Source organism: Diuraphis noxia, unplaced genomic scaffold (genome assembly GCF_037042655.1).
Source record: "Diuraphis noxia isolate RWA-SAM2 unplaced genomic scaffold, SU_Dnox_SAM2 contig0004, whole genome shotgun sequence".
NCBI lineage: Eukaryota > Metazoa > Arthropoda > Insecta > Hemiptera > Aphididae > Diuraphis > Diuraphis noxia.
This window is the reverse complement of record NW_028301714.1, coordinates 5,883,321-5,909,860: the sequence shown is the minus strand read 5'-3', so window position 1 is coordinate 5,909,860 and position 26,540 is coordinate 5,883,321. Positions and strand designations below refer to the sequence as shown.

General features: G+C 27.1%; 2 protein-coding genes across 3 annotated transcripts; both read left to right on the top strand.

Annotated features, from left to right (window-relative positions):
- The first annotated feature begins 1,350 nt into the window (after positions 1-1,350).
- On the top strand, positions 1,351-1,890 carry LOC149055555 (uncharacterized). The gene is made up of 2 exons (XM_089227897.1): positions 1,351-1,422; positions 1,513-1,890. The coding sequence occupies exons 1-2, from the start codon at positions 1,351-1,353 to the stop codon at positions 1,888-1,890; spliced, it is 450 nt and encodes a 149-aa protein (XP_089084023.1).
- Positions 1,891-2,518: 628 nt separating this feature from the next.
- ZnT63C (solute carrier family 30 member 1) lies at positions 2,519-25,194 on the top strand. Of its 2 annotated transcripts, XM_015520230.2 has the most exons (10): positions 2,519-2,780; positions 13,596-13,774; positions 20,079-20,266; positions 20,853-20,977; positions 21,048-21,145; positions 21,226-21,470; positions 22,750-23,009; positions 23,084-23,192; positions 23,270-23,380; positions 23,447-25,194. In XM_015520230.2, exons 3-10 carry the CDS (start codon positions 20,090-20,092, stop codon positions 23,639-23,641), a joined length of 1,320 nt encoding a protein of 439 aa, XP_015375716.2. In that variant the 5' UTR covers positions 2,519-2,780; positions 13,596-13,774; positions 20,079-20,089; the 3' UTR covers positions 23,642-25,194. The 2 variants fall into 2 exon arrangements, with proteins under 2 accessions (XP_015375716.2, XP_015375715.2); XM_015520229.2 differs by lacking the exon at positions 13,596-13,774 and having other exon boundaries at positions 2,520-2,780.
- The last annotated feature ends 1,346 nt before the right edge of the window (positions 25,195-26,540 follow it).

The window sequence follows — 26,540 nt, the reverse complement described above, 5'->3', positions numbered from 1 at the left end:
AGTGCGTCAAATTTTACCTTTAAAAAGTTATTTAAATTCCTCATATTTTAAGGCATGAAAATTATTTTTTTCAAATATATTATTATTACAGTGCAATTGTTTTTTTTATAGTAGGAATTCTGAACTAGAAGTTCTTAGTTTATAGTAAATTGTATTAATATAAAATGCATTTTATAATACGTTTGTTATTTTTTAATTCCTATTTTTTTTTTTTTAAATGAACAATTTGGAAAAAATGGGATTTCTTATAAAAATCAGTTATTTATAAGATTTAAAACTGATTATCAAACTGTGGAGCCTTGAATATTTCACCAAAAATTCCCCTCTTTTTGTGCTATTTGTATAGGTATTCTATTTTTTAAGTTTAAATCCATGTTATATTGAATGATTAATAATTAATTAATATACAATGAATTATTAATGTTCAAGGTGCATCATATTACAAAATATATGTTTCACTGTAAAATGAGTCACTGTTTAATAAATAATTAGGTACCATATTATTATCTTTCCTCGAACCAAAATATGTTAGCTATATTTTGAAATCTTATAGTATGCTGGCGCAACACACGGATCATTGGATAGCCATCACTTCAGTCGCTGTAGTTATGTAGTATTGAATATTATTGAAGTACCTAACAGTGCAATACAACTGCATCATAATAGTGAATGTTGGTGATAGAAATAACTATAGATAATAATATTATGATTTATGAATTATGATCATGTAGTTGAACCAATACGTATGACGCTGACGTCATGTGCGCAACAAATACATTGGAGTCATAGATAATAATATACAATAATATATTATAAATTATAATCTATAATTGAAATTATTGAAGTTCCCGATATTCGCGAATTATACTGTTACCACGAATTAAGATATTTTATTATTATTATTATTTTTATTATTCGTGGCTGTTATACTGCCGGCGTAACTTTTCACATCATAACACTTGTGGTGCTCAGAACATACCATAGTTCATAATGTGTCCATGCATAGGCGGACATCGGGGGGGGGGGCTTAGGGGGCTTAGCCCCCAAATATTTTAATAGACCCCCCCCAAAATCGAAACTTCATTCGAAATTTTATTATTGCTATAATGCTATTATTTGTTTTAATAATTATCTGTTAATTTTTTTCATATAGAATCAAAAAGAAAAAGAATGGGGCCAAATACTTTAAAAAATTTTGTTGTCAATACATCTACTAGTGACCAATATATATCTAATGATAATACAAAACAGTCTACTGCAGAAGATTATTTCAGAACTAATTTTTTTTATACTGTCATGGATGTAGTTATTACAAGTTTTAAAAAACGATTTTCACCAGAAAGTCTTATGATGGCTTCATCCATAGATCATTTTTTCAATCTGAATTTTAATGATAGTGTTCATTTTATTAACCATTATCTTGTAAATATCTAGAATTATACTATTCTATATTTCTATTGATTTATAAATGACAATATAACTATTAATATATTATTTTATATTAATTTTTAGTCTCTAATGAATATATCCAAGGAATGTCTTAATTCAGAAATGACTGTAGCAAAAAATGTTGTAGTTCAAAATATTGGTTCTGATGTGAATATTGACATAACTAATGTTATAAGAGTTTTGTCAGAAAACCAAACAGTATTCCCTAATTTGCAAAAACTATTTACAATAGCATTAACGATACCAATCAGTTCAGCAACTTGCGAAAGAAGTTTCAGTGCAATGAAAAAAATAAAAACTTGGCTAAGGACATCGATGCTTCAAGATAGATTCAGCAACCTTTCTATACTATATATTGAAAAAGATATGTCCAAAAATATTAATAGCAATGATATTTTAAATATCTTTGCTGATAAAAACAGATATTTGCTATTAAAATAAAATTAATTATTAATTATTTTTAAATATATGTTATTATTTTTTTATTATTATAACAAACATTTATATTTGTATTAGTAATATTATATATTTTTGTATAGGAAGGGGGTGCGGGGGCGAAGCCCCTGCGAGTCACTTTACATTTGATTGTTATAGCCCCCCTAAAAATTTAACCAAATGTCCGCCTATGTGTCCATATGATCAAATCTAGTTATTTATATCACAGAATATATGAAATTTGAAATTTCACATAACTATTCTGTTTATATCATGTAGATACTACAGTCTGCGAGACAAACTATTTAATTTAATACCATTTAATACTTTATTAAGTTATTAGGTACTTTGCCACTTTCGACTTATTCCATCAAACAACCAAAGTATTATGTTTGTTATTTAGTATTAGTCATTACTTCATTAGACCATTGTTGTCATCATTGGCGGTGCCGCAGTGGTCGAAGACTGAAGAGTAGATGGTCTTTTGTTATCAGTCGATATCGACACTACCGACCACGCTATACCGGGTAACGAGTATACGGTTTCCCCACTCCGCGAGGAGTGTTGACGCACGACTGCGCACGACGTAGCGGTACGGTGCACCTCGAGGCCCGCCGGTCGCCTCACGCCTGGCGCTTTGTCAGTTCGGCACTGCACAGCGTCCGGGGGTCATCGTGCTGGTCGATGATAATTCGTCGTGCGCGTTTGTAGTGTGAGTACTAGTCGCGACCGTGTGTGCTGTGTCCACCGTCAGCAGATTGACCAGCCGTCGACGATTCGTTTTCCGCATTGCCGTCATCTGCCGTGCGGACGTCGATCACAGACAGCAGACGGACTTCTCCGGCGTGCGACCCAACGAACACGACGACAAAAGATTCTACACATCTCGAAAGCACGTATGTAGTACCATGTACCTTACTGTTGTTTTTCAATTGCACGAGCTTTTCCACGACGAGCGTGTGTGGTGGACTTCCGCGCACCGGTTGTCGCGGTGGGTTCCGAACAGGTCCCGTTTCCCGGTTTCCATCGCCATTATACGGATGTCCCAATCCGTAGACAAATCCGCGCGCGCGCCCTCGTGCCGCACCTATCGGCTACACACCCGCGCGACGTGCACCACCGTGCGTTTTAGTCGTTCGTTGTTCGTATCGTTCTCTCTAGGTATCATCGCCGCCGTTCCTGTTCGTGTATGCCCCCCTCCTCCCCCGACGGCGCATTCCGTTCGTGATGACTGCCGAAAAAATGAGTCGTCCACTGAAATTTTTTGTGCTAGCGAAGGCGACGGTAGCGTTGCGGCAGGTACATCGCAGGCGAACACCCGTATCTCACGGGTGTTGGCCGAGAAGTCGTCGTCCTCGTCTATTAAAATATTTATCGTAAGTCTACTCGTTCGTTCAAAACGTCACTAGTTACCTGTATTGGTTTTATTATTATTCGTATTCGTTGTAATCGTAGTTGTCCGATCTCCACTCTTCTAATCAGCGATAGTACAGTAACAACAACAACAACAACAACAATAATATTATGTTGTTGATATCTCATTGAGTTTACTATTAAAAATTTACAAGTCAACAACTTTGAAAACCTTGACACAAAAAATTTAGTAATTAGTAATTACAGATAGTATAAAATACAAAATATTCAGATACCCATATGCCATATGTCGCCTAAAGTACTGAAATCTTTTTGCTATGTTTGTTGGTTGATTTTGTCCAAATGTTATTTCTATTTATTTTAATTATATGTTATACTTCACTATCAATAGGTACCTACTTAGGTACTAGTAATTTGAAATTCACCAAGGTATTCCGTCGTACATTTCTGTTTGCATTTTAAAATTGTAATGACATTAAATAAATTCTTTGGCTTAAATTAGTGCAGATTTCGCCTTAATATGTAATCAAATTTAATTTTCTAAAATTCTTTGTGCTTAATGGATTTATAAACGAGATACTAGTTTATTTATTTTTACTACTATTATGTATGAGTTTTCTTCCATTAACCTATAAAGAAATTGACTGATGACAGAGTAAAAGAGGTTCAGAGACCGACATTGTTAGAAGTATTCAATTTGGGTAGTTAGTTCCCATTGTGTAATGCAATATGCATTGACTATATTTTTCCATTAATCTTGGAATTTGGCAAACCATAGCAGACTATCGTAGGGTATGGGGAACGGGCAATTCATATGCTTAATAAGTCTATAGTTTTCCATACCAAACTTAATTTGTCATCACTCATCATGTATATTATCAACATTTCAGGAATCATTCAACCTAACCGATTTATATCTTAAATTTCTATATAACCTGGTGTAAATTTAATTTACTAGAGTCACAAATTAGAATTATAACAAAATATATTTTAGTGTTTGTAACTGGTTAGTGCCAGCATAATTTTTGGCTGTCTATCTCTTTAGATATCATAGACAAATTTATGGTCTTAATAATTTAGGATATAGGTATATATGAAATTTGATATTTCAATTGGATGATCTTTTTTCTATCTACTAATTGGGTAGGCACTACTTCCTTAATATTTAAAAAACTTTAAAATTTAAGATCTATAGAGATTGCAATTCCAATTAAAAATATTTTATCTCGTGTTTTTTACCTACGTACATGAAATACCTAATTATTTTTCTTAGTTTAGGTTATTGAGGTCTATAGTTTATTGATAAAATTTGGTATGGATACCACCTTTATGGCAATCTATTGACCACTAATCATTATATCCAGATCATTGTATATACATTTCATGTAAAATAAATATAAATCTTTCCAATTATCAGATATATTTGCATGAAGTTGTGCTTTAATTGTACTCGTTTAAATGTCATTTTTAGCTCTTTTCTAGCTTCTTTGTTGTTGAATAATAATCAAATACTTCAGTGTTGGTAGAATTTGGTTTGTTTTAAGCACCATTTGGAAAAGGAAAAGTGTTTATTCATAGTATTACTCGTAGTATTATATTTAGTCATCAGTAAGTGCTTTCCCACCTTCCTCTAAATCAGTATCTACTTGATAAACAATTTCAATATTGTTTGCAGTGGCGGATTTAGCGTCGGGCAAAGTAGGCAGTTGCCTAGGCCGGCAATTTTAGGCCAATATTTTATTGAAAATATACTATATATAGGTTTCTTTTTGTTTTTCTTATGTATGGTGATTACTTTGAAGGATGGAAAATAAAAATGTTTAATATTTGTATAACATAATATTCTTCATTATTTTATAATACTAATACATAACAATAAACGTCCAAGTAAATAATCGAACGCCGGAACATATATTATCTATTATCTAAATACTAACCATTCATTATATATTTCGTTATTTTGTTTTTTTACTAAGTCGTAATGGGGCGGCAAAAAAAAATTTGTCTATAGGCGGCAATTGTGTAAATCCGTCTCTGATTGTTTGTGTATTGAAACTTATGCACTTTTGTTTCGAGCAGATCATGTAAATATAGCCAGGGCAAGTATCAATCCCTGACGAGCCTGAGTTACGCCATTAGTTACTGTGCGCCAGTTACTTTCTTTATTATCCAGAAATATTTGAAAGCGGTGATATGTAAGCATCCAAGCTAGGCTGTTATGAAATATAATATACTTCAATGACAGATTTTAACATATCACTTTTTGAAGAATACATTTGCAAGTTACATTTCAGATACAGACATATTTGTATTGTAGATACTAGATGTACATCCAGAATGTTATATAAGGTATATAGGTTAGATTTTATTATACTAGGTTTAATATATTCAATAATATCTTTCTTCCTTCATATTATCACAAGATTATTAATTTTGTTGCATACCTAACTTCAATATACAGAATGCCATACTAAGATTTACCTATTGCGATATCTCCTGAAATAATGGAGATATCAAAATTCTGGTTTTGTAATAAGACTCATAGAGATAATAACTACTATTATTTCATATTTTAATTTATTTTAATGTTTTGGTAAAAAAGTTAAAAAATATATTTTTACCAGTTTTTTTATTTAATTATTTCTAAAAAAAAATCACTATAGTCATTTTGTAGGGTTTATTTTTCTGAAAATATTGACATTTCTAAATTTTATTTTCGTTAATTTCTTGATTTTTAATTATTTTTTTTAGTTTCGAGAAAAATTGCGAATTATTAAATTTTGCAGTGTTATCAAATATGTGAAACACTGCGCCGACGCAAGTGATTAGACGGTTGGCCAAACAATTTCAGTATGCCTAGTTATTATCATATTTTATTTCTTAAAAACTAGAAAAAACATCAAAAATCAGGAAATTAATGAAAATAAAATTTTGAAATGTCAATATTTTCAGAAAAATTAATTCTACAAAATGACTAGTCAATTTTTTTGGAATAATTAAACAAAAAATATATTTTTTTTACTTGTTTACCAAAACATTAAAATAAATTAAAAATGAATAATTTGTATTTCTTATCCCGGGGAGTCTTATAAAAAAATCAAAATTTTGCTATCTCCATTATTCCGTGAAATATTGCAATGCGTAAATCCTCGCGAGACACTCTGTATTTAGTTTAATTTACTTGTACCTTTATAGTTGTGGCTGTGCATATACTACTTCTCTTCACACAATTTTCTTATTATATTTTCATAATAAAATATTATTAATACATACCTAAATTACCTATGAAACAATATTATTGTGTCATTAGTGCATTATTAACCAAAGTTTATGAATTTATGATAAAAGCATTTTGTGACTGCCACTACACAATAATTTGTTCACAAATATACTGCAATGTATGCATCATATGCATGTGTAAATTAGTATTTAAATGTTTGATAGTTGAGTGGGGACATCAGAATTCACGGCAACTCTGTATCAACACTACTACTGGTGCAAACTAAATGCCTATGTAAACATTATCTACATTAGATTACAATATTACCAACGTGGTGTTTCATATTTTTATCAACAAATATAAGGTTAATTATGATGATTTTATAGTAATAATACCTAGGTGTTTTTTAAATAAGAATTTATTTTATGAATTGTTTTTAAAAAATTGCCCACCGTTCTATTAAAACAACACTACCTATCCATTAGCCACCACTAATATCAAGTACTTATAGTATAATATTGTAAAATACGAGGTGATAATTTACAACTTTAAACTCAATCTGATTACATAGGCGTGCGCAGGGGGATGCCGGGTATGCCATGGCATCCCCTGCAGTCTGCAGAGTCAGCTTGTTTTTTTTTTTTTACATTTTTATAAACAGAAATCAGTTTAGACATTTTTGACAGTTCAGGCTACGTATTTTATTTATTTTTTAAAAATTTTTATCAAGTACATTTCCATTGATAATAGAAGTTGGGATAATCCCGAATCCGACGATATCACCGCGACCCGGTGATTGGCATCCCCTGCGAAAAAAGTCTGCGCACGACTATGTCTGATTATACTAGCACTATACTATTTGTCCATATTTTGATAACTGCGTTAAAGCTGGTAGGTATATCGATGTACCTCAAGTAAGGAATCTGTCTTCAGAGTTATTTAATGTAAATATTTCTGATATACCTAAAATACCTAACAACATTATGTTTAGCCATTGATGCAGACGACACTGCACTACTTAGTTCCGGAAATGATGCAGATGAAATAGTTAACTTACTACAATTGTAATTGAGATCTGGTCGTCCAAGTGGCTGGTTACTTAATAAAAATAAATACTGAATTATCTGTATTGGCACAGTTCATGTTAAACTGTTAAAAAAATCCATCCATATCTTAATTTCCAAGACATTTTCCACTTCCCTCTAAATATGATAGGTAATTAATGAATCTTGGTCCATCAAAATCAGTTTACGAATTAACCACCTTAAAATTTCACTCAAAACTACATACATATGCAAATCCTCGTGCAAATCTTTTAATATAATAATGTATATCTCAAATTTCATTGAATTCATAGCCTATAAATTTTAGCCATCTTCAAAGAAAATATTGTTGGGACCTACTAAATTAAATAATATATTAGGTTTATATATTTTTTCCGAGATTTACCTAGTAGGTGTAAAAAAACACAAGTTTTAGATGGTCTTCTGCCTCATATAATTTATGTATTTGTTCAACTTAATTGTAGGTGTATAATGTATATATATATATAAATAAACCTCGAAATAAACATTTAAGTATTGTGTAGAATCATAGATTATAAATATTCTAAAAAACTAAAAATAATAATTTACCTATTTTAAGCTTTATTTAGATTTGACTCAATCTACTATCATTAGCACCACTGGTGCTGCGCTGTGTCAGTTGAAATCTAATTGAAGAATTTTCAGTACCTAAATTATTATTAATAAAATATATATGTAGTGTAGGTATATATTATTTATTTCTCGTTTTATTCAGTCACTCAGTAAAAAATAGTATTAGTTAAATTCTTATAATGTTTGTTGTAAAAAAAAAACTTTCAGTAGATTTTTGAAAGTAACACTAAAGATTTGTGGTCCTTCAGTTAGTTTCCAATAATACAATTTGGATTGTTTTATATAAATATGAAAAGTTCTATAATATTATAATCTCCTAAATTAAATGGTACCTACAAAAAAGCATTATTTTCTTCAGGTCTTCATTATTATTAATTATTCTTACCTAACCCCTTGAGCATCCCTTATTAATGTTGTTTTATGAATTTTAAATAATGTATAGTTTGAATTTAAGAACTAAAATAATGTTTTATTTGTAAATTATCAGATTCTTATCAATGTTTTAATAAATGTTACAATGTTACATTCAAATTCCTAGAATATTGGCCACTCAATTGGCTGCATTCATGCTTATTACTTATTATAAAAATCTTTAGTGTATCTATTTAGTTCCGTATTTAGTACAATAATTATATAGATAGCAATATAGCATTTAAGTATCATCTTGCAGCATTCATGCTTATATTTATTTAATTTTATTAAAAATTGACTTGATAGCTATTAGTCTATTATAACTATTATAAGGAATGAACTTGTTTTGTCACAATAGACTTTATTAGCTCACTGTATTTGGAATAGTACCAAGAAAAATACAATTTTATTCACATAAACGTGCCGCGTGCAATGTGCATAGATCTTTATTTCTGATGATCCATTAGTAATTTTTCTCTTATATGGGTGTCTTAGAGACCTAGACCAGTATAAACATTATTTTCCACACAAAATACTTAGATTTTCAAGTACAATATCTGGGAAAACTATTTCATCAAAAATTCTTAAACTAATATATATATATACACAAAATGTATTAATAAAAGTGCTTTAAAATTCTACACAATTTAGTACCTATACAATATTATAATAATTTCTTTAAAATGTAAATTTTGAATATATTAGAATTAAGATTTAGTTTTAAATTAAATAATAATTTATAGATTTCTTGATATTAATTATATTTAATATATTTCGTCGTGATGTCAGCATGATAAAACATATAATTCCATAAGCTTCAAATTAATATATAAATATACACATTATATAGGCTCTGGGGGGGATATATCCCTCTCATCCCCCCTTAATTACGCCCCTGACCTAGACTAATGAATTGCTACATAAAATGTAGGTTTTTAGTTGATACTTTTATTATTACACACATTTTACTATAATCTTGTACTGTTAGTGTTAAAATAATATTTATTTTATAGTTGTTTTAAATGAAAAAAAATTTAATTTTAAAATATATAAATATATTAGTAAACATGCCAAACTGATACCTACTATAATTTACTATGCTTTAATCAGTTACAAGTATTAAGTACACCTTGTGCTTATAATTGCTTAAAGCATTTTTATTTTATTACTAAAAAGAAAAAGAAACTGTTTTAAATAAAATAAAAATATGTATTTAAATATGTTATCACAAAATCTTTATTCAATTCTTTATTAAAATGTTTCAATAGTCAGTTTTTCATTTTTATGTATTTTTTTGGAAATTTATTATTTTAATTAGTTGAGTATTTTTGCTGAACTGCCCATTATATTTAAATTTAGTGTATATGTTTGTAATATTTTATAGCAAATCTTATAGAATTTTCCTAATACTTATCTTGAAAAAATTTTTTAAGTTAACAATAATATTTTTTAATTAGTCATTTCTCTATAATTTATACTCATACAATTTACAAGTTATCATAGGATAATATGTACACATGCCAGCGGTGGTTATACATGATGTTTAAAGGGGGGGGGGGGAGAAAATAAAGCCGACCCCTAAAATGTTCCCTCCATTGCATTTTTATATATATTATGTAGCCATATATGGTGTAACAGAAAGACCGGAAAATAAAAATCATGCTAATTAAACATATGACAAAAATTGTTAATATTATATGATAAGTAAATAATTTAAGAAATATACTCATGTTAGCAAATTCTCAAAAATCATATTTTTTGAAAAAGTGATTACGTTCTAAATTAATATAACCAAAAAAATATTGAATTTAAAAAAATAAACTACTTGACTTAGATAAATCGTTTTAACATTAAAATTTTTCATATAATCTGACTCACAAATAGGCTATTTTGAATTTATCGTATTCGAATTATGAAAGTAATCTTTGTTCATGGTAATCTTTTTTTGTTTAATTAATATATTATGATTTGTTATTAATAGGTACACGTTTCCGAGAATATTGTAGATATTTTTCCAATTGTACTTTTACCATGAAAATTACCGGATGTTAGAAGGATTGTAAAACACATTTAAAGAAATTTAATGTTTAAAACTTTAAATATTAATACCAGTATGATTTTAGAAATGTTTATCTATACTAATATTACTATAAATTAAATGCGCGCTATTGAACAATGATAATAAAAATTATATTATTACATTATTTCGTGGTTGCCGGTCGGTTGTACGAGCGCCGACGAGCGCAGAATTATAGACTACCTAATTGACTATTAACTTTACGAGTACTGAGTACTGGCGTTTATGTAGAAAATAAACACAAACCATACTTATAACGTACAAAAGTTTATTTTTTATTTGACTTTCATTTTATTTGTAATTCTTCTGGACATTTTTTCATGTAGAATTTTTGCTAATTTATTAGCTCAATTTCTATACATATAGTCGTATTTTAGTAGTACCGTAATATTTATTATCTATGTTTTTCCTTTTTAAAAATAATAGTTGATAAAAGTTCTAAAAATTCGGAGGTTTAACTGTTACGATGTTGAGGAAAATTTAACGTTGTTATAATTAAGATTTTAACTTTAAAGGAAACTACAGTTTCACCTACCTAAGTAGTACTTACCTACTTAAGAGGATGTCACTATTTGTTTTCTCTCTCTGGCTCACACTCAACATAGACAAAACGCATTTATGCAGAATAGTTTTTAAGTTATCTTAGTGTAAAATCACACATTACAAAAGAGATAAAGAATAATTTTTTGAGGGGATTACATATCGATATTATATTTTATTATTATTTGATTTTGTATTCGACTTTCAAAGTAAACAAACAAATTTTGTAAATTTGAATGATATTTAAATCGTTTTGAGACGATATTTAGAAAAATCCATATGTTATTACTTCAAATCATTATTCTCTATCTTTTTTGTGATGGGTGATTTTTCTCTAAGATTACTTAAAAACAGAAAAAATGATTCTGCGTAAATGTGTCTATGTTAAGCGTGGGCTAGAGAAAGAAAACAAATAGTGTGCTGAAATCCTCTTAATGTACGAATCTAAATTTCTATGATTTTGTGTATACTGTATACACTATTATATAAAAAAATAATTCTATCTATGGAAGATGAAGCCACATAATATTATTGTATTATACCTACAGGGTATAGACTGAATAGTGGAGTAAACTTAAAAGGTGACTGTCCTTATATAATAATATTCAGGTTAACCAACAACACACCACACTGTCTTGTCTGGATATTTTTAGAAATTAACTTCAGAAAACCCTACTAATCAATTACCCATCATATGAATATGTTGTTTCCGGTTCTTAAACACAATTTGCATGATAATTTTAGTGTTAGCAGATCTGTCTGAAATACATATAACATACGAGAAATATCAATCCTAAAATATTTTAACTTGATTTTCAATTATCTATAAATCATAATTCAAAGTATTTTTATAGGTAATTTCTGAATAATCATATATTTGTTTTACATTTATTGGAATATACCTATAAAATCTGTAATTGTATTTACAATAGTATGCACAATGCACCTATGTGTGTAATATAATATTAGGTATATAAAGACTTGAATATATAACGAGAGAAGTCACCTAGCAGTAATACTCGGATAATTGATAATTAACAACTTTTATAATTAATTAAAATACCTACAGTAAAATATATATATATATATATATAAAAAAAAAATATATATATTATAGGTGTAATATTATGAGTTATGACGTGAAAATTGCATATTATTATTCTTATCACAGGCGTGCTAAGACTCCTGTTTCAGGTGTGCCTGATATAGTGATATATATATACTACCAGACTTATACACCACCCCTTACAAAGTCCTCTTTAAAAAATTAAATTAAATAGACACAAAATAGTATAACAGTATAATGCTAGTCACGACAATTTTTATTGTAAAATTGATAACAAAAATTTGACTATCCAAAAAAATTAATTATTGGCTCTTTTTACAAGTACCTGGTGACTGGTACCTATCTAAAAAAAATACCCAGCTACAGGTGTGGCTATAGCCCTATAAGCCACACCCATACTCACGCCTATGATTATTATAAATCGTGTACATTTAATATTTATTATTGTGAGTACATCAGAAGTGTACAGAGAGTGCGATTGTTTGTTAGATTTCGCTCTCTAATCTCTACCTTCTGACCCACGCTCAATATAGACAAATGCATTCACGTCAAATAGTTTTTTTTTAATGTTTTGGCGAATCTTAGAGTAAGAATCTATTAAATCTATTATACAAATTCCAGAGAATATTTTTTTTAGGGCATGACACTATGGCATATTGATTTGTTTCAGTCTTTTTCATAACAATGTAATGTTCATTAAAAATTACAAAAATTGTTTTTATTTTTTAAGTCGAATATAAAGTCAAATAATGAAACATAAAATCTTTAAATCAAACCCTAAAAAGCATTAACCTCTATAGTTTTTGTAATAGGTGATTTTACTTGAATACCTTTTCGTGAAAAAGTTGGACAAAAAGTCAGGATTCATTTTTTTATTTTTAAGCAAAATGTCTGAGTACGTTTTTATTGTCGGATAAAAGTTCCAAAAATATTAAATTTTCATTTCTTATAACTTATGCATAATTAATATTCATTAAAAAAATGATATTAATCTAAACATTCTAATAATTAACTTAGTAATTTTAATTTGCATAGTTGTGGACTATTATGTGAACAAATTCGTAAACATAATAATTAGTAATATGGGTTCACAATAGATGAATTTTTAAATCACTTAGGTTATTGTTAAGGAATCGTAATTCATAATATATTATTATTATTATCTTAGTAATCGATGTTTTTATAGTAAACTGTATATTAGTATAAGGGATGGTTATGCAATTCAAATAAAATATATTAATATTTAATACAGTAAATAATAATATTTACATTTTTAAAATTAATATTAATCAAAATGTATGGAATACCAATTTATAATAGTTTATATAATTATATCTAAATAAAAATTATTATTTGTATTTTCAGACATTTTTTTCGACAATAAAAAAAATTCGGACTTTTTTCCAACTTTTTTCTAAACCAACTTTTTGATCGATTTTTGCGATCGATTACGCTGACATCCTCTAAATTAATTTTCACGTTCCTGTTGCAATCAGAAAATGTTGATGGTTGTGATATTATTGTGTCATTGACTAGTTTATGAGGTATAAATATGTTATATTTGTTTTATTATTTTTAAGTTTTTATTAGTTAATTACACTTATAAAAAACGAACGGTTATTGTTTTGACACTAATAAAGATGTCTACAAACATTTGATTTCTTTTACTGGGAATTTTTTAAATTAAATTATAGAAATTTAACTACTGGTATAATGTATCAATGTAGTTGGAATAATGACTATGTACCACCGGTATTGGGTGTGTGTTTATTTTATATTCTGGTTCTTTTCGGTATTTCCCGTCTCTAATTGACCTTACTGAAGCTTATTAACCAGTAAATATAGTCATGTTAGGTACTTATTTTAAATAATATTTTCATATTAATGATAGTAATAATATCCACACTACTGGGGTAAAATATATTTAATAATTATTTTGGTAGTTACTATTATTACAATAGCACAAATTTAATACAATGTGAAATAATAAAAACGATTTGCTCAACATTGATCAAACTACATATTAAAAATCTAAATAACTCTTGAATTATGAAAGTATCGTTAAATATTATTCATTAATGGTTTCAGCATACTTAAGTTTTGCTATACAATAAGAAGGTATGATAATAATTATCATTGTACCTGTGTATTTTAACTATATAGTTAAGAAATCTTTAATTGTTTTAGTATGTATAATATAGTTGAGATAACAGTGGTATCGAATCGTAATTTACCGAAATAACTGCAGAACACCACTTGTATACCTATCTTGTTTTTAAGTGCCCTATTATAATTTGTAGGCCATATACCAATAATCATTTGATATTTCAATAAGATTATACAATTTTTAATCCCCCTCCTTAAATTGATAATGATAATATATGATGTCGTTTAATCGAGTATTCTGTCCATTTTTTTATCGTATGCAAAATACGATGTTAGCTAGTATTCTCAAAAAATTAAATTCGAATTGATTTGAATGAATATTACCATTTTATTAAGAATTAAAAAAAGCGTGTAAGTCGTGGATGTCGCACTGATGTACAGTAGTTGCAAGTGGGTTTCTGTAATGGATGGGATCAAATTTGAATCCAGTGATATTATATCATTGTATATACGAAAAACGATTCTGAGCGGAGACGGTTTATCTGTCTAGGTTATAGGTTAACCAGTTAGGTCTCGAGTTAGGTTAAATATTATAAAAAAATTCAAATCTTAGATTTAAAAAGAAAAACTTTTATGAATTTCTATCTAAGATAATTTGAACATTGCCATAATTTTTACGTATTTAGTCAAAATTTAAACTTTAAATGCTTATAAAAAAAATGGTGACTATGAATTTCTTTTATTTTTCAACTGCTTTTCTAACAATATGTCAGGAGCCTTGTATTAAATTTTCAAGCTTTTTTACCCAACAAATACATTTTTATCGATATTTATAAAAAAAAAACTAAAAAAGTAAAAAAATTAAAATGTCAGTAAACACCTCAAAACAAATCAAAATATTTTGATTACATTCAGTGAAAATTTCAAGTATCTGCGGTCATTCGTTTTAGAGTTACACCAAAATAAGAAAATCTAGTGAAAATCCAATGTTGTAAAAATTTAAACTTCAAACTCTCATAAAAATTTAATTTTAATTTCTGGTTGACATTTTTTTTTGTGATAAAGATTGATAAACTTATAAGGAATCTTGTATTAAATTTTCAAATCTTAGATTTAAAAAGAAATTTTTTTAAGCATTTCTAGCTTAAAATAATTTGCGAATTTTTGTGATTTTTACGTATTTTGTAAAAATTCAAACATTGAATGCTTATAAAAAAAATGGTGACTGAATTTCTTTTATTTTTCAACTGCTTTTATAACAATATGTCAGGAGCCTTGTATTAAATTTTCAAGCTTTTCTACTTACAAATAAATTTTATTTATTAATTTTAAGAAAAACTAATAATTATCGAAAATTGCATATGCCTATAAATAGTTCAACTTAAATCGAAATTTTTTGATAATTGTATGATGGATAGAATATACTTTTATAAAACTTCAGTGAACATTTTATGTATCTATAGTAATTTTTCTTTAAGTTACATCAAAAACCAAAATCGATTTTGTCGAAAACCGATTGTGCGTTGAAATTCCTGTTATTTCCTTAATTTTTAGTTTGTTAATCCTGATTATTTAGAAAAATATTTATAGATTCGCTTTCTTATCGAACGAGGTACTGAAATCGAAAATCTAAGCACTTTTACTAACCCAAAACGCGATGTCAGACACACGCACACACAAACACATGTTAAAATTAATACATTCCTCGATCCGCTCAGAATCTAATAATTACACAAACTGCATTTCTGTAATTTAATTTCTTAGCAAATATAGAGTATAGACAAAAAATAATTTAACTGTTGTGAATTTAGAGAATTGAACCTTAAACTGCTTAAATATTTTGTGCTTAAGTTTTTTTTTAGATTTTTATGACAAACTGATATGTAAGCAGTTAGGCAGTTGTTTATTGTACATAGGTAATATTTGTTAATTATTATCTATCAACATTCCGAACGTATTAAATTTAAACAAATAGTGATAAGAATTGGTTTGTTAGAAATTGAAATACATAATTTTCGCTGTTCGCTATTATACCTTTAAACAATAAATCCATACAGATTGTCTCAATGTACCTAATTATTAATAATTTGTTCCTGTGTGAAATTTAATGTTCAATAAATTTGTTAACCAATTAGTTATAACCTGTATTTTTTTAATTGTTAGTTGTAATTGATTAGTACTTACTACTTGGTAGTATCAATTAAGGGCGAGTGTATAGAGTCACCAATTAATATTTTCCGTGGACCACATTAAGAATTCGGAAAATTCTCGCGGGCCATAAAAATTCAAAGTACATAGTATTTATTATAATATGCTGGTTGGCCAAAAATATTTTATTTCTAAATAAAAACATATACACTTATTAATGATTTAACTAAAACTAATGAAAATATAATTAAATTATTGGTTTTTTCTCTCAGTCTGCGGGCCGGTTAAAATGCATTCGCGGGCCGCCATTTGGTGACCCTTGGTATAGGTATATAATAAATTTGTTCGTACCTATTATAAAATTAGGTATGTTAATTGTCATAAAATGGAATAACCGAGATAACTTCGTTATATTGTTTTTTATAGCAGATCAATAAATATGAAAACTATAAATAGGTACATTTTAATTAATTTTAAATCTGATCGAAATTTAAATTATTTTAATATTATACAGGATGAAATAGCATAAGTACGTGTTATGTAAATGTGTCAACAAATTACAATCGTGTTTTATATAGTTCTAATAATAAAAAGTCCCATTTACTTTTTTTATTGAATAGAAAAACAATTTATGTTAGAATTACTTGTATTTATACTGTATAGTATTATATAATTAATAATTATATTTTAAAAATGCATACAAAGAATTTTATTTATTAATTATCTACACCGACATATTTTTAATACTGGTTAGGTATAATATATTTTAGTTTATTTTTTGTTGCGCAAACTCCTTGAAATTATTGGGTAAATAATAATAATTTAGTGACCTAAACTATATACCTAATTGTTTGTATTAAATAAAACCAAAAGTAATTAGTTTAGTTTGAACAAAACTAAACAAAATTAGGTTCTTGCCTTGACTGACCTATGATAAAAATATTATTTCAATAAATTGTTATTACTCCGTAACCTTCCTTAGATTTTAATTATAAGTACTTATTGAATAGCCTGTATAGATAAAATATAGTTTAACTAAAGATATTCTAATACTTTTAATCGCTTTTAATGTACCTACTTATATATTACTTAATTGCATGTTTGCAATTCTTAAAGATCCTTTTATGAATTGTATTCATTATTTTGTTGATAATCAGTGGATTATGTTTTAAATATTTTATTGTATTAGATCAAAATTATCGATATGCACATAATAATAATGTTTGCAAATGAGTACCTAATTATTCAATATTCAATTAATATCTTTTAAAGATACCTAATTAAATTTTTATCATTCTTTAATATAAATAATAACAATAAAGAAAAAATGTTTTTGTTAATGATATTAAATATAAATTATATTTGATTTCTAGTGTTTCTTTGTTTACTTAATAAATTAACTATACTTATTAAACTTGAGTACACTAATCTACTTGACACTCAAATATTATTGATTAAAATAGGTAAATGTAATCGTTCCATATATATTATGTGACGCCATTATTGTATATTGATTTTTTATCAAACGTAGGAATGGGATAATAATTAAGTTATAATTTTGGAAAATATATAAGATTTCAGAATAGGTATTTTGATACGTTTATATGGTATACAAAATCCGCAGAATAAGCTTTAATATGTATCGCTACTTTTATGAACATAATACACTTGGTACCTGAAATATTTCTTAACTGATGTATGTATTTATGTTGTGTCTTCAAACCAGTAGGCACTTTACTATTTTTTATTATATTAATGGCGACTGCAAATTAAACACATTTTTATCTTTTAGAAATAGATATTATTCTGCTGATGTTTGCAAGACTATGTAACATTGGTATGTTCTATGCTCACGACCCACATGGATTTTATTATTAGTCCGAATGTTACATTCTAAATTATATGAGAATATTTTCGTGGCATATAATTGCGTCGCCAAATACAAAAGTATTTATTAATTTAAGTAACGAATTATAAATTATTAACGAATAACAAGAAAATCACTGTAATAATAACATTATTTTTAATTATTAACATCCATTTGAGGTTGATTTTATTATTAATATTTCATTTTTAGAGGTTTCTGCACAAAACGATTACGACTCTTGTAATACTTACATAAGAAGAAATAATGTATATAAGGCTTAAAAATTGCTATACAGAAAGTACGGAGAGTTCTTACATGCTTCTGTAAATAATCGTTGTTTCAAATTGCATATATTTCAATAAAAGAAGTTCTAAAAGTAAAGCAATAAATACAAAACAAATATTGGCGATCTTAATATAAAAAAAAAAGTACTCACCGTATAGTGACAAATAATTTCATTTTGTTTGAAATAAAACGTGTATTTATTATAATAATAATATCTTTGTCTACTGTCATATCTTGTTTTGTTTTGAGTAGTTTTAAAAAATTGGCTGATATAACTATGATATGAACCTCGTCGTTTCTATAGTTGTAATTAAACGACTATAGCGTGTGCGTGGTTTTATGTAGAGTCGAAAAATATACGTTATACAGAGTGATTATTTTAGTAAGTAAACAAAGCTATTATCTTGAAACGCATTAATGTTTTTAAAAGTATTTTTTATTGTTATCTTTTTTTTAAAGTTTTCCAATTTTGATCAACAACTGAATTCCTAACTAAAAGTTAGTTAGATACCTATAAAGCTATAAATTAAAAGTTATGATGATCGGTGTAGACTGTTATAGTGGTGAGAAGGGCAAGTGCTCCGAAAAATGTTGGTTTACTATTTATTTTTCCAATAAAAACTTTAAATAACTTCTAAAATGTTAATATGTTTCGAATTTAGATGTAATACTTCTCCAAGGTTAGGTTAGGTTTTTAGCACTAAACTATAAAATGTGGGCTTTGATCTGAACTGAAAAATTCTCATCTGTCAGATAAAAAAAATTATCAAAATTTGATATACCAATGAGGCGTGAGAGTTTTTCTTGTGAAGTCATTTTCGTTGGAATCATACGCCGTATCAACCCCCTCCTAAATATGCCTTGGTTAGTTGGTTAGTAGATTAGCGGAAAAGTATTATAGTAAATTAGGTAGAAAATAAAATATAAAAATAATTTTCAAGTTTCATAGAATAGCAGAAAAAAAAATGGCATCGATAATGAATCACCCACCTAGTTATACTGATGTATAATAATACATATTGATTTGTGTATTTGTAAATAATATAGTTAAGAAAAATGCAATTTTTATTATTCGATTTATGGTGTATATTTGCGGCGGTTTCTGTAGTTTAGATGTAACAATTTGTACGTATTATACTATAATATTCTACTTAAATAGTTCACGTTCTGTGTATATATATAATTCTGTATCACTTAATCTGTAATCATGTAACATATAATTATAACTGAAGTATCCATTAATAATATTGTATCTACAACCTTAGACTAATGACCTAGCTATTGAGGCCTTATTCTCAATAAAAAAAGTTCACGTTCTCTGTCGCAGGATTTTCTTATACAATTTAAAAATAATGTTTATATAGCCTATTGTATACATTGTATGTTTAATTGTAGTCGTCTACTGTTATTGATATTATAGCTATTTATTATTTTTTTTATAGATTAATTAAAAATGGGTCGATACAGTGGGAAAAAATGCCGACTCATCACCATGTTTTGGCTGACGACGTTTTTCTTTTTGGTAGAGATCATCGTCGGCTATATAACCAACTCGATGGCCCTTGTCGCGGACAGCTTTCACATGCTAAGCGACGTCGCAGCATTGGTAGTGGCATATTTATCGGTTAAAGTAAGTATCCATAGTAGTATTATACTAAAATAGTGTTGATAATATGATTTCAACGACAATAAACTAAAATATTGTTGTCGAAGAATGAAGTCGTGAGTTTAAGATCTGGTCTTAAGAACCGCCTATATATTTTGTATATATTTTAGATATTTAAATTTATATGCATCTGTTGGTTTAACGTCTTATAAATACATTATTTCTGCCACTTTTTATAATGTTGATTTACATGCATACCTATATAACCATAACGAATATAACTGAAAAAAAAAAGTTATTGTAAATGGTTAGAGTTTTATACCGCGGTCATTAAGAGTCGTTAAAAATTAATATAAATGTAATTAATACATTTGATCCAACCGACCAACCAATGAACATACGCGCCTGGAATCTCGAACGTTCATCATTTTGATATGCATACTACTTAATATAATGCATAGTGCTTTATTTGATAGTTAAGACGTACTTTTAGACAAGTACCTATAGTATTTAAAAAATAAAAATAAAAACGTACGTAGGAATATAGTTGTTAAATGGATTACCTAATACTTAATATTTCGATTACAGTTAGCAAATTATTTTATTTTAGATGTCACCAAAAAAATGGTCAAAAAATACATTTGGATGGGCAAGAGCTGAAGTACTAGGAGCACTAGTAAATGCTGTGTTTTTAGTAGCTTTGTGTTTTTCAATTACTGTTGAGGCTTGTAAAAGGTATGTATTTAATTTTTAAAATAATATGTTTGAATCACAATTTAATTTATAATTATAATTTTTGTTTAAGGTTTATTGAAGTAGAGACCATTCACAATCCTAGATTCATTGTCGTGGTTGGAGTTTTAGGATTATTTGTTAATATTTTGGGTTTATTTTTGTTCCATGGTAATACATTTATCTTTTCTCAATGGTTTTCCAGTTTGTATTTTATTATTTATTAATGACAATCTTTTCATATTTTTTAGCTCATGGTGGAGGAGGACATGGACATTCACATGGCGGTATATCTCGCAGCCACACAAGGCTAACCCAATTAGTAAGCGCTGGAGCAAGTGCTAATGCTACTGATGACAATGATAATGACCATCGTTTCAATGTACCACTTAATCACACTCATGAATCTTCTGCTGGTCATATGAATATGAGAGGTGTATTTTTACATCTTTTAGCCGATGCTTTAGGTTCAGTCATTGTAATTGTATCAGCTTTGGTATGTATATGGATATTAAATGTTTTCAGTTTTGGTTTTTTTATACTGTAAGAAATGAGATACAAGTCTTTTCTGATTAATGTATTATTGTTCTTAAAATTTGGCTGACTATTTCATAACAATTATGAGAAGGCTGTTCTTATTTTAAATTTGTACATTCTTATTCAAAATATTTCAAAACAAATTTTTATTACAATTATTAATTAAGAAATTTAAACATAGGTGTTAATGATTTATATTATATATAGAAAACTAAATTATCCATACTTTTTCTGTAAAGCTGTGTTTAGCTAATACTACTTAATGTCAAATTTTTAAATGTCCACACTAAACTTTTGAGCTGAGCGATGAATTATAATGAAGTGTGATTTCTTATTATATTTTTATTTGGGTGTATATACGATTACAATTCAAAATAATGCTTGATATTCAACTACGGTAATGTTTTTATTAGGATATTGAATTTAGTTGGTGTATTCGAGAGATCATAATTTAAAAATTCTGCGTAGTTTTAAAAGCATCAGGAAAAACTAAAAACATATTAATGAATAATTAAAATTTTTACCTTAAAATTTTGTTTTCAAAAATTAATTTTATTTTTAGGTTTAACTCAAAAAAAAAAAACTAATGTAAGATACTTGAAATTTTTATTGAATATTTATTTTATAATTTCTTTTACAGAATACAATTTCCAAATTTTTAACTATTTTTTAATTAATTAAAATTAATATCGAAAGATTACTGGGCCTCACTGAGAAAAACTCGTGTGGAGGCCCATGGGTTATCTTAGATTACAATAATTCTTATTGTTTTAGGTACATATTAAATTAAAAAAAAAAAAACAAATAAGGAGTTTTTCATAAATAAATCACATAAATAATTCCAGTAACTATTACAAGTTTAATTGTTTAAAGACATTTAAAGTTTTTTCTATAAATATCAATATTTCTTTTCATTGGGTCAAAAAGCTTGAAAATCTTAAATAGGATTCTGCATTAGTTGTGGTATTAGTTGTTAAAAATTATTATTGATATATATGAACAATTTTATTTTTATAAGCATTTAAAGTTTAAATGTTGACTAAATATTTTGCAGTTAAAAATTTATAAATGTATTTAATAAATATAGTATAATTATTAATAAATATAATATAATAATTGAATAGCATAAAATAAAAACATTAACAGCAATGGTTTTTATATTAGGTAGTTACCCATTAAACAAAGCACAGTATTGAATTTCTCATTTCAATTAATTTATGTAGCATGCTTTTTTTTAGATTGTGTGGTTGACCGATTGGAAATACCGTGATTACATTGATCCTGCTTTAAGTTTGTTAATGGTGATAATTATCTTGCACTCAGTATGGCCATTGTTACAAGAGTCTGCACTTATATTACTTCAGACTGTCCCTACCCACATTCAAGTAGATGCCATCCAGAAACGACTTTTAGACAGAGTGGATGGAGTTCTGGCTGTACATGAGTTCCATGTGTGGCAATTGGCAGGTGATAGAATCATAGCATCTGCACATATTAGGTATTTTTATTGTTGAGTTTAAATTTAATTAAGAAATATCTAATATAAATGTGTTATTGTATAATTATTACCAGGTGTAGGAACTTGCCAGAATATATGAAGTTAGCAGAAAAAGTTAAAGAATTTTTCCATAATGAAGGTATTCATTCGACTACCATTCAGCCTGAATTTGTTGAAGTTGAGGTGTGTTTTATAATATTATCAATTATTTTGCTACCGAATATTAATGTACTTAAACTTTATGTAATATTCAATTGTAGGTAACTGAAAATAGAAACGAAAACCAGACTCCTACTGAAGACTGCGTATTAGATTGTCCTAAAACTGACATACCATGTCAATTACAAACATGTTGTGGCCCATCAAAACAAGTAAATACATTTTTAGTTGTTCAATCATGAAATAAATATTTTTATAAATGTTCTTAATTATTTTAGGGTCGTGACACCCCATCTCCAGTTGACACACCATATTTGTGTCGACAACGTAATACTACTTCTGTTACTATTGACGCCACCAACAATTCACAGACTGCAAATACTCAGGAGAGTGAAACAGAAAGTGGTGCACTATTGGGTGATAGAATTAACAGTTGTCGTACATCTGCAGGAGCATTTATAACTGGTGGATAGTATTTTTTCTAAATTATAACAATTTTGTTTTTTTTTAAATATATATATATTAGTTTATTATTATGATGATGAATAACTTAGCACATGGTTGCATTTACACCTATTACACCAACAAGACCTACCATGTAAAAAATAAACAACAAAATAATAATGTATATTTGCTATGAATATAATATACTTAGTGACATATATGTCACTCCTTGCAATGAAAAATGTTTAGAAGATCAAAATTATATGTGCTCTACACGTACATTTATGTAAACATCAACAAAATAATTTTAAGTTTATTATATTTTTAAACAATTGTAATGACTTATTAATGCTCAATTGTTGACATTTATCATAGATCTGTATTTGTTTGATGATGATATTGGATGGGCGTTGTAAATAAAACCAAAACCTTTATAAACATTTACATTTTTACAATTGATTTTTTTCAATAAAATTGATTGATTATTAAAAATATTTTTGACTGTCAACTAATTATAATTTGATACCAATAATTTTTTTAGCTTGTAACCCTTATTTTATTTTATTGCCTACCAATTATGATTTTAAAAATCTACTATTAATATCAAATATGAATTTATATTGATATGTATACTATTAGATATAATAATAATTACAATTTTAAGTTAAATCACAATCCTTGTAATAGTCTATATAATGTTTTATATAATATTAATATAGGATTAATAATATATAAATATGTTTTTGATTATAACAATAAAAAACAATACGTTTATAATATAATTTCCATAATGTAGTAGAATATAATTGAGTATTATAATATGTTTAAATACACATTATTTTTTTAATCAGAATTTTTAATTATTTGATGTACCTTTTTAAAGAGACACATTGTAGCGATAGAGTCCTGACCTACAATTTGTAAACTTATGGGTACACATCATAACAAAATAGCTTGGTATCATGACAGTTGTAATATATATTTTTTTTTTTTTGATATGTTCATCCCTTCACTTCTGGCTCTTGTTGTAGATCTCCACTTCAGATTAGTTGATTTTTTTTTTTTTTATATGTGTATTTATTTAATTTACAGCCAATAAGAAGTGTAGAATTACTATATGAGCAAAATTAAGAGTTGATTATGTGTTTCAAAAAACTGTGATGATACTTAATATTATTTATTTTGTCATGGTACACATTACATTTATTATGTATACATATTTTTATTTGTAGACTAAATTTATTGCACGTATTTATCAAATCTAAATCTAAATCATTTTGTTACCGGTTTTATAAAATTTCAGTTGTTAACATTAGATACATAAGTTATATTAATTGTATTATATTTTTATAGTCATATTTTTTGACCATAAGATTCAAATTACAAGTATACTGTGTTTAGAATTATTAATTATAATGATCGCCTAATAAATAAATATTTGGCTTTTAGAACATTTAATAACTTAATTAATTACTATTTGTAATATTGATGATGATAAAGTATTTGCATGTGTAGTTATATAACAGTTATGTCAAATACTTAATACATTATTTTTATAATAAACTTGTAGACTTTATTAAAATGACATGTTTTTTTTCAGCTTTGTATTTCTTAGTAGATAATAATATACTGATTGCAATTTTTACAATAATAATGAAGAAAAGAGGCAACATTTTTATTTATTTAGTTTTTATAAATCAGCTTTCAAAAATATTAAATATATTTATATGATAAACTAGTTTAATAGACAACATAATTTTGTAAGTAAGTATTATTTGTAATTAGTGATTTAATTTAAAAACAAAATTTATCCTTTATAATGATGTGATCATCACATGTTGAATAAAAATCATACATTATATTTTAAGTACTGATGTTCATAAATCATAAGTAATTAATTATACATACATTTAACATTTCAAATGATTTCAAAAAGTATCAAATTCTATGTTTTGAGTAGATGAGTGGATTAATAATGTTAACATTTACCTATGTAAATTTTAAATGAATGTCCATTATTTTGTTTTGGTTATCCTCTTATCAGAATTACTTTAATATCTATGATGTCAAATGCTCAAATAATAAGCAAGTATTTGTCTTTGTACTCAGTAAGATAATGGTTGGGAACAGTGAATCACATTTTAGAAACCCAAGAATGATGGAGAAAGCGGTTTTGATAGAAAAATTGATTATTATGTGTAAAATGGTCAAAAAGATTGCTGGGTAACTGGCTACTAAGGTATGTCATTATGAGTTCATGACGGATTTTTATTTTTAGAAAATATTAACGACCCCAATAAAAAAATCAAAAAAAGGCAAATAATTTGTGCGAAGTGGGATTAATACTCTATCACTTGTTGTTGTTTGAAGTTATACAAACATCTGCTAACAAACTGATAAGTGGCAACAGCGAAGAGACAACATGCTCTAAAGTCCAAGCGAAGGGGGAACGGACTGGAGAGGCTATTTTACTCACGCTATTTCCGGTACTGTTTAGTGTTCGAGTAGATCAAAAATTTAAAATAAGGCTTGTGTGATTTGGTTTTAGACAAGTAGGGTTGACGGTATTTTTATTTCACTGGTGAATGGCGAATGCTCAAATACCATTTGAATGGTATATCGCGGTATAGTACAGAAAATAGATATAATACGTGTCATGGGCTCATGGCTTTTGGTTTTAGATAAATTAAAAAATGTTGAATATTTGTGTCATCAGAGTTCATAATCGCCTGTACCACAATCACGCAATTTAAATTGGACATTTTCAAAATACGTTCATATAATATCATTATTTTGTATATAATAATAATTAATGTTATTGATACTTATTATATTATAATTCAGTATTATGGGTAGGTATCTGAATATCTGATTATATCTAGTGTTGAAATTAGAATATACTGGTGATGTATAATGAGATACAGTACC

Excerpts from the sequence above, each read along its gene's own strand:
- LOC149055555 (XM_089227897.1), top strand. The coding sequence starts at position 1,351 with ATGGCTTCATCCATAGATCATTTTTTCAATCTGAATTTTAATGATAGT. Across the intron at positions 1,423-1,512 it reads ATTTTATTAACCATTATCTT|TCTCTAATGAATATATCCAA; the intron begins GTAAATATCTAG and ends ATTAATTTTTAG.
- ZnT63C (XM_015520230.2), top strand. The coding sequence starts at position 20,090 with ATGGGTCGATACAGTGGGAAAAAATGCCGACTCATCACCATGTTTTGG. Across the intron at positions 23,010-23,083 it reads ATAGCATCTGCACATATTAG|GTGTAGGAACTTGCCAGAAT; the intron begins GTATTTTTATTG and ends AATTATTACCAG. Across the intron at positions 23,381-23,446 it reads GTTGTGGCCCATCAAAACAA|GGTCGTGACACCCCATCTCC; the intron begins GTAAATACATTT and ends TAATTATTTTAG.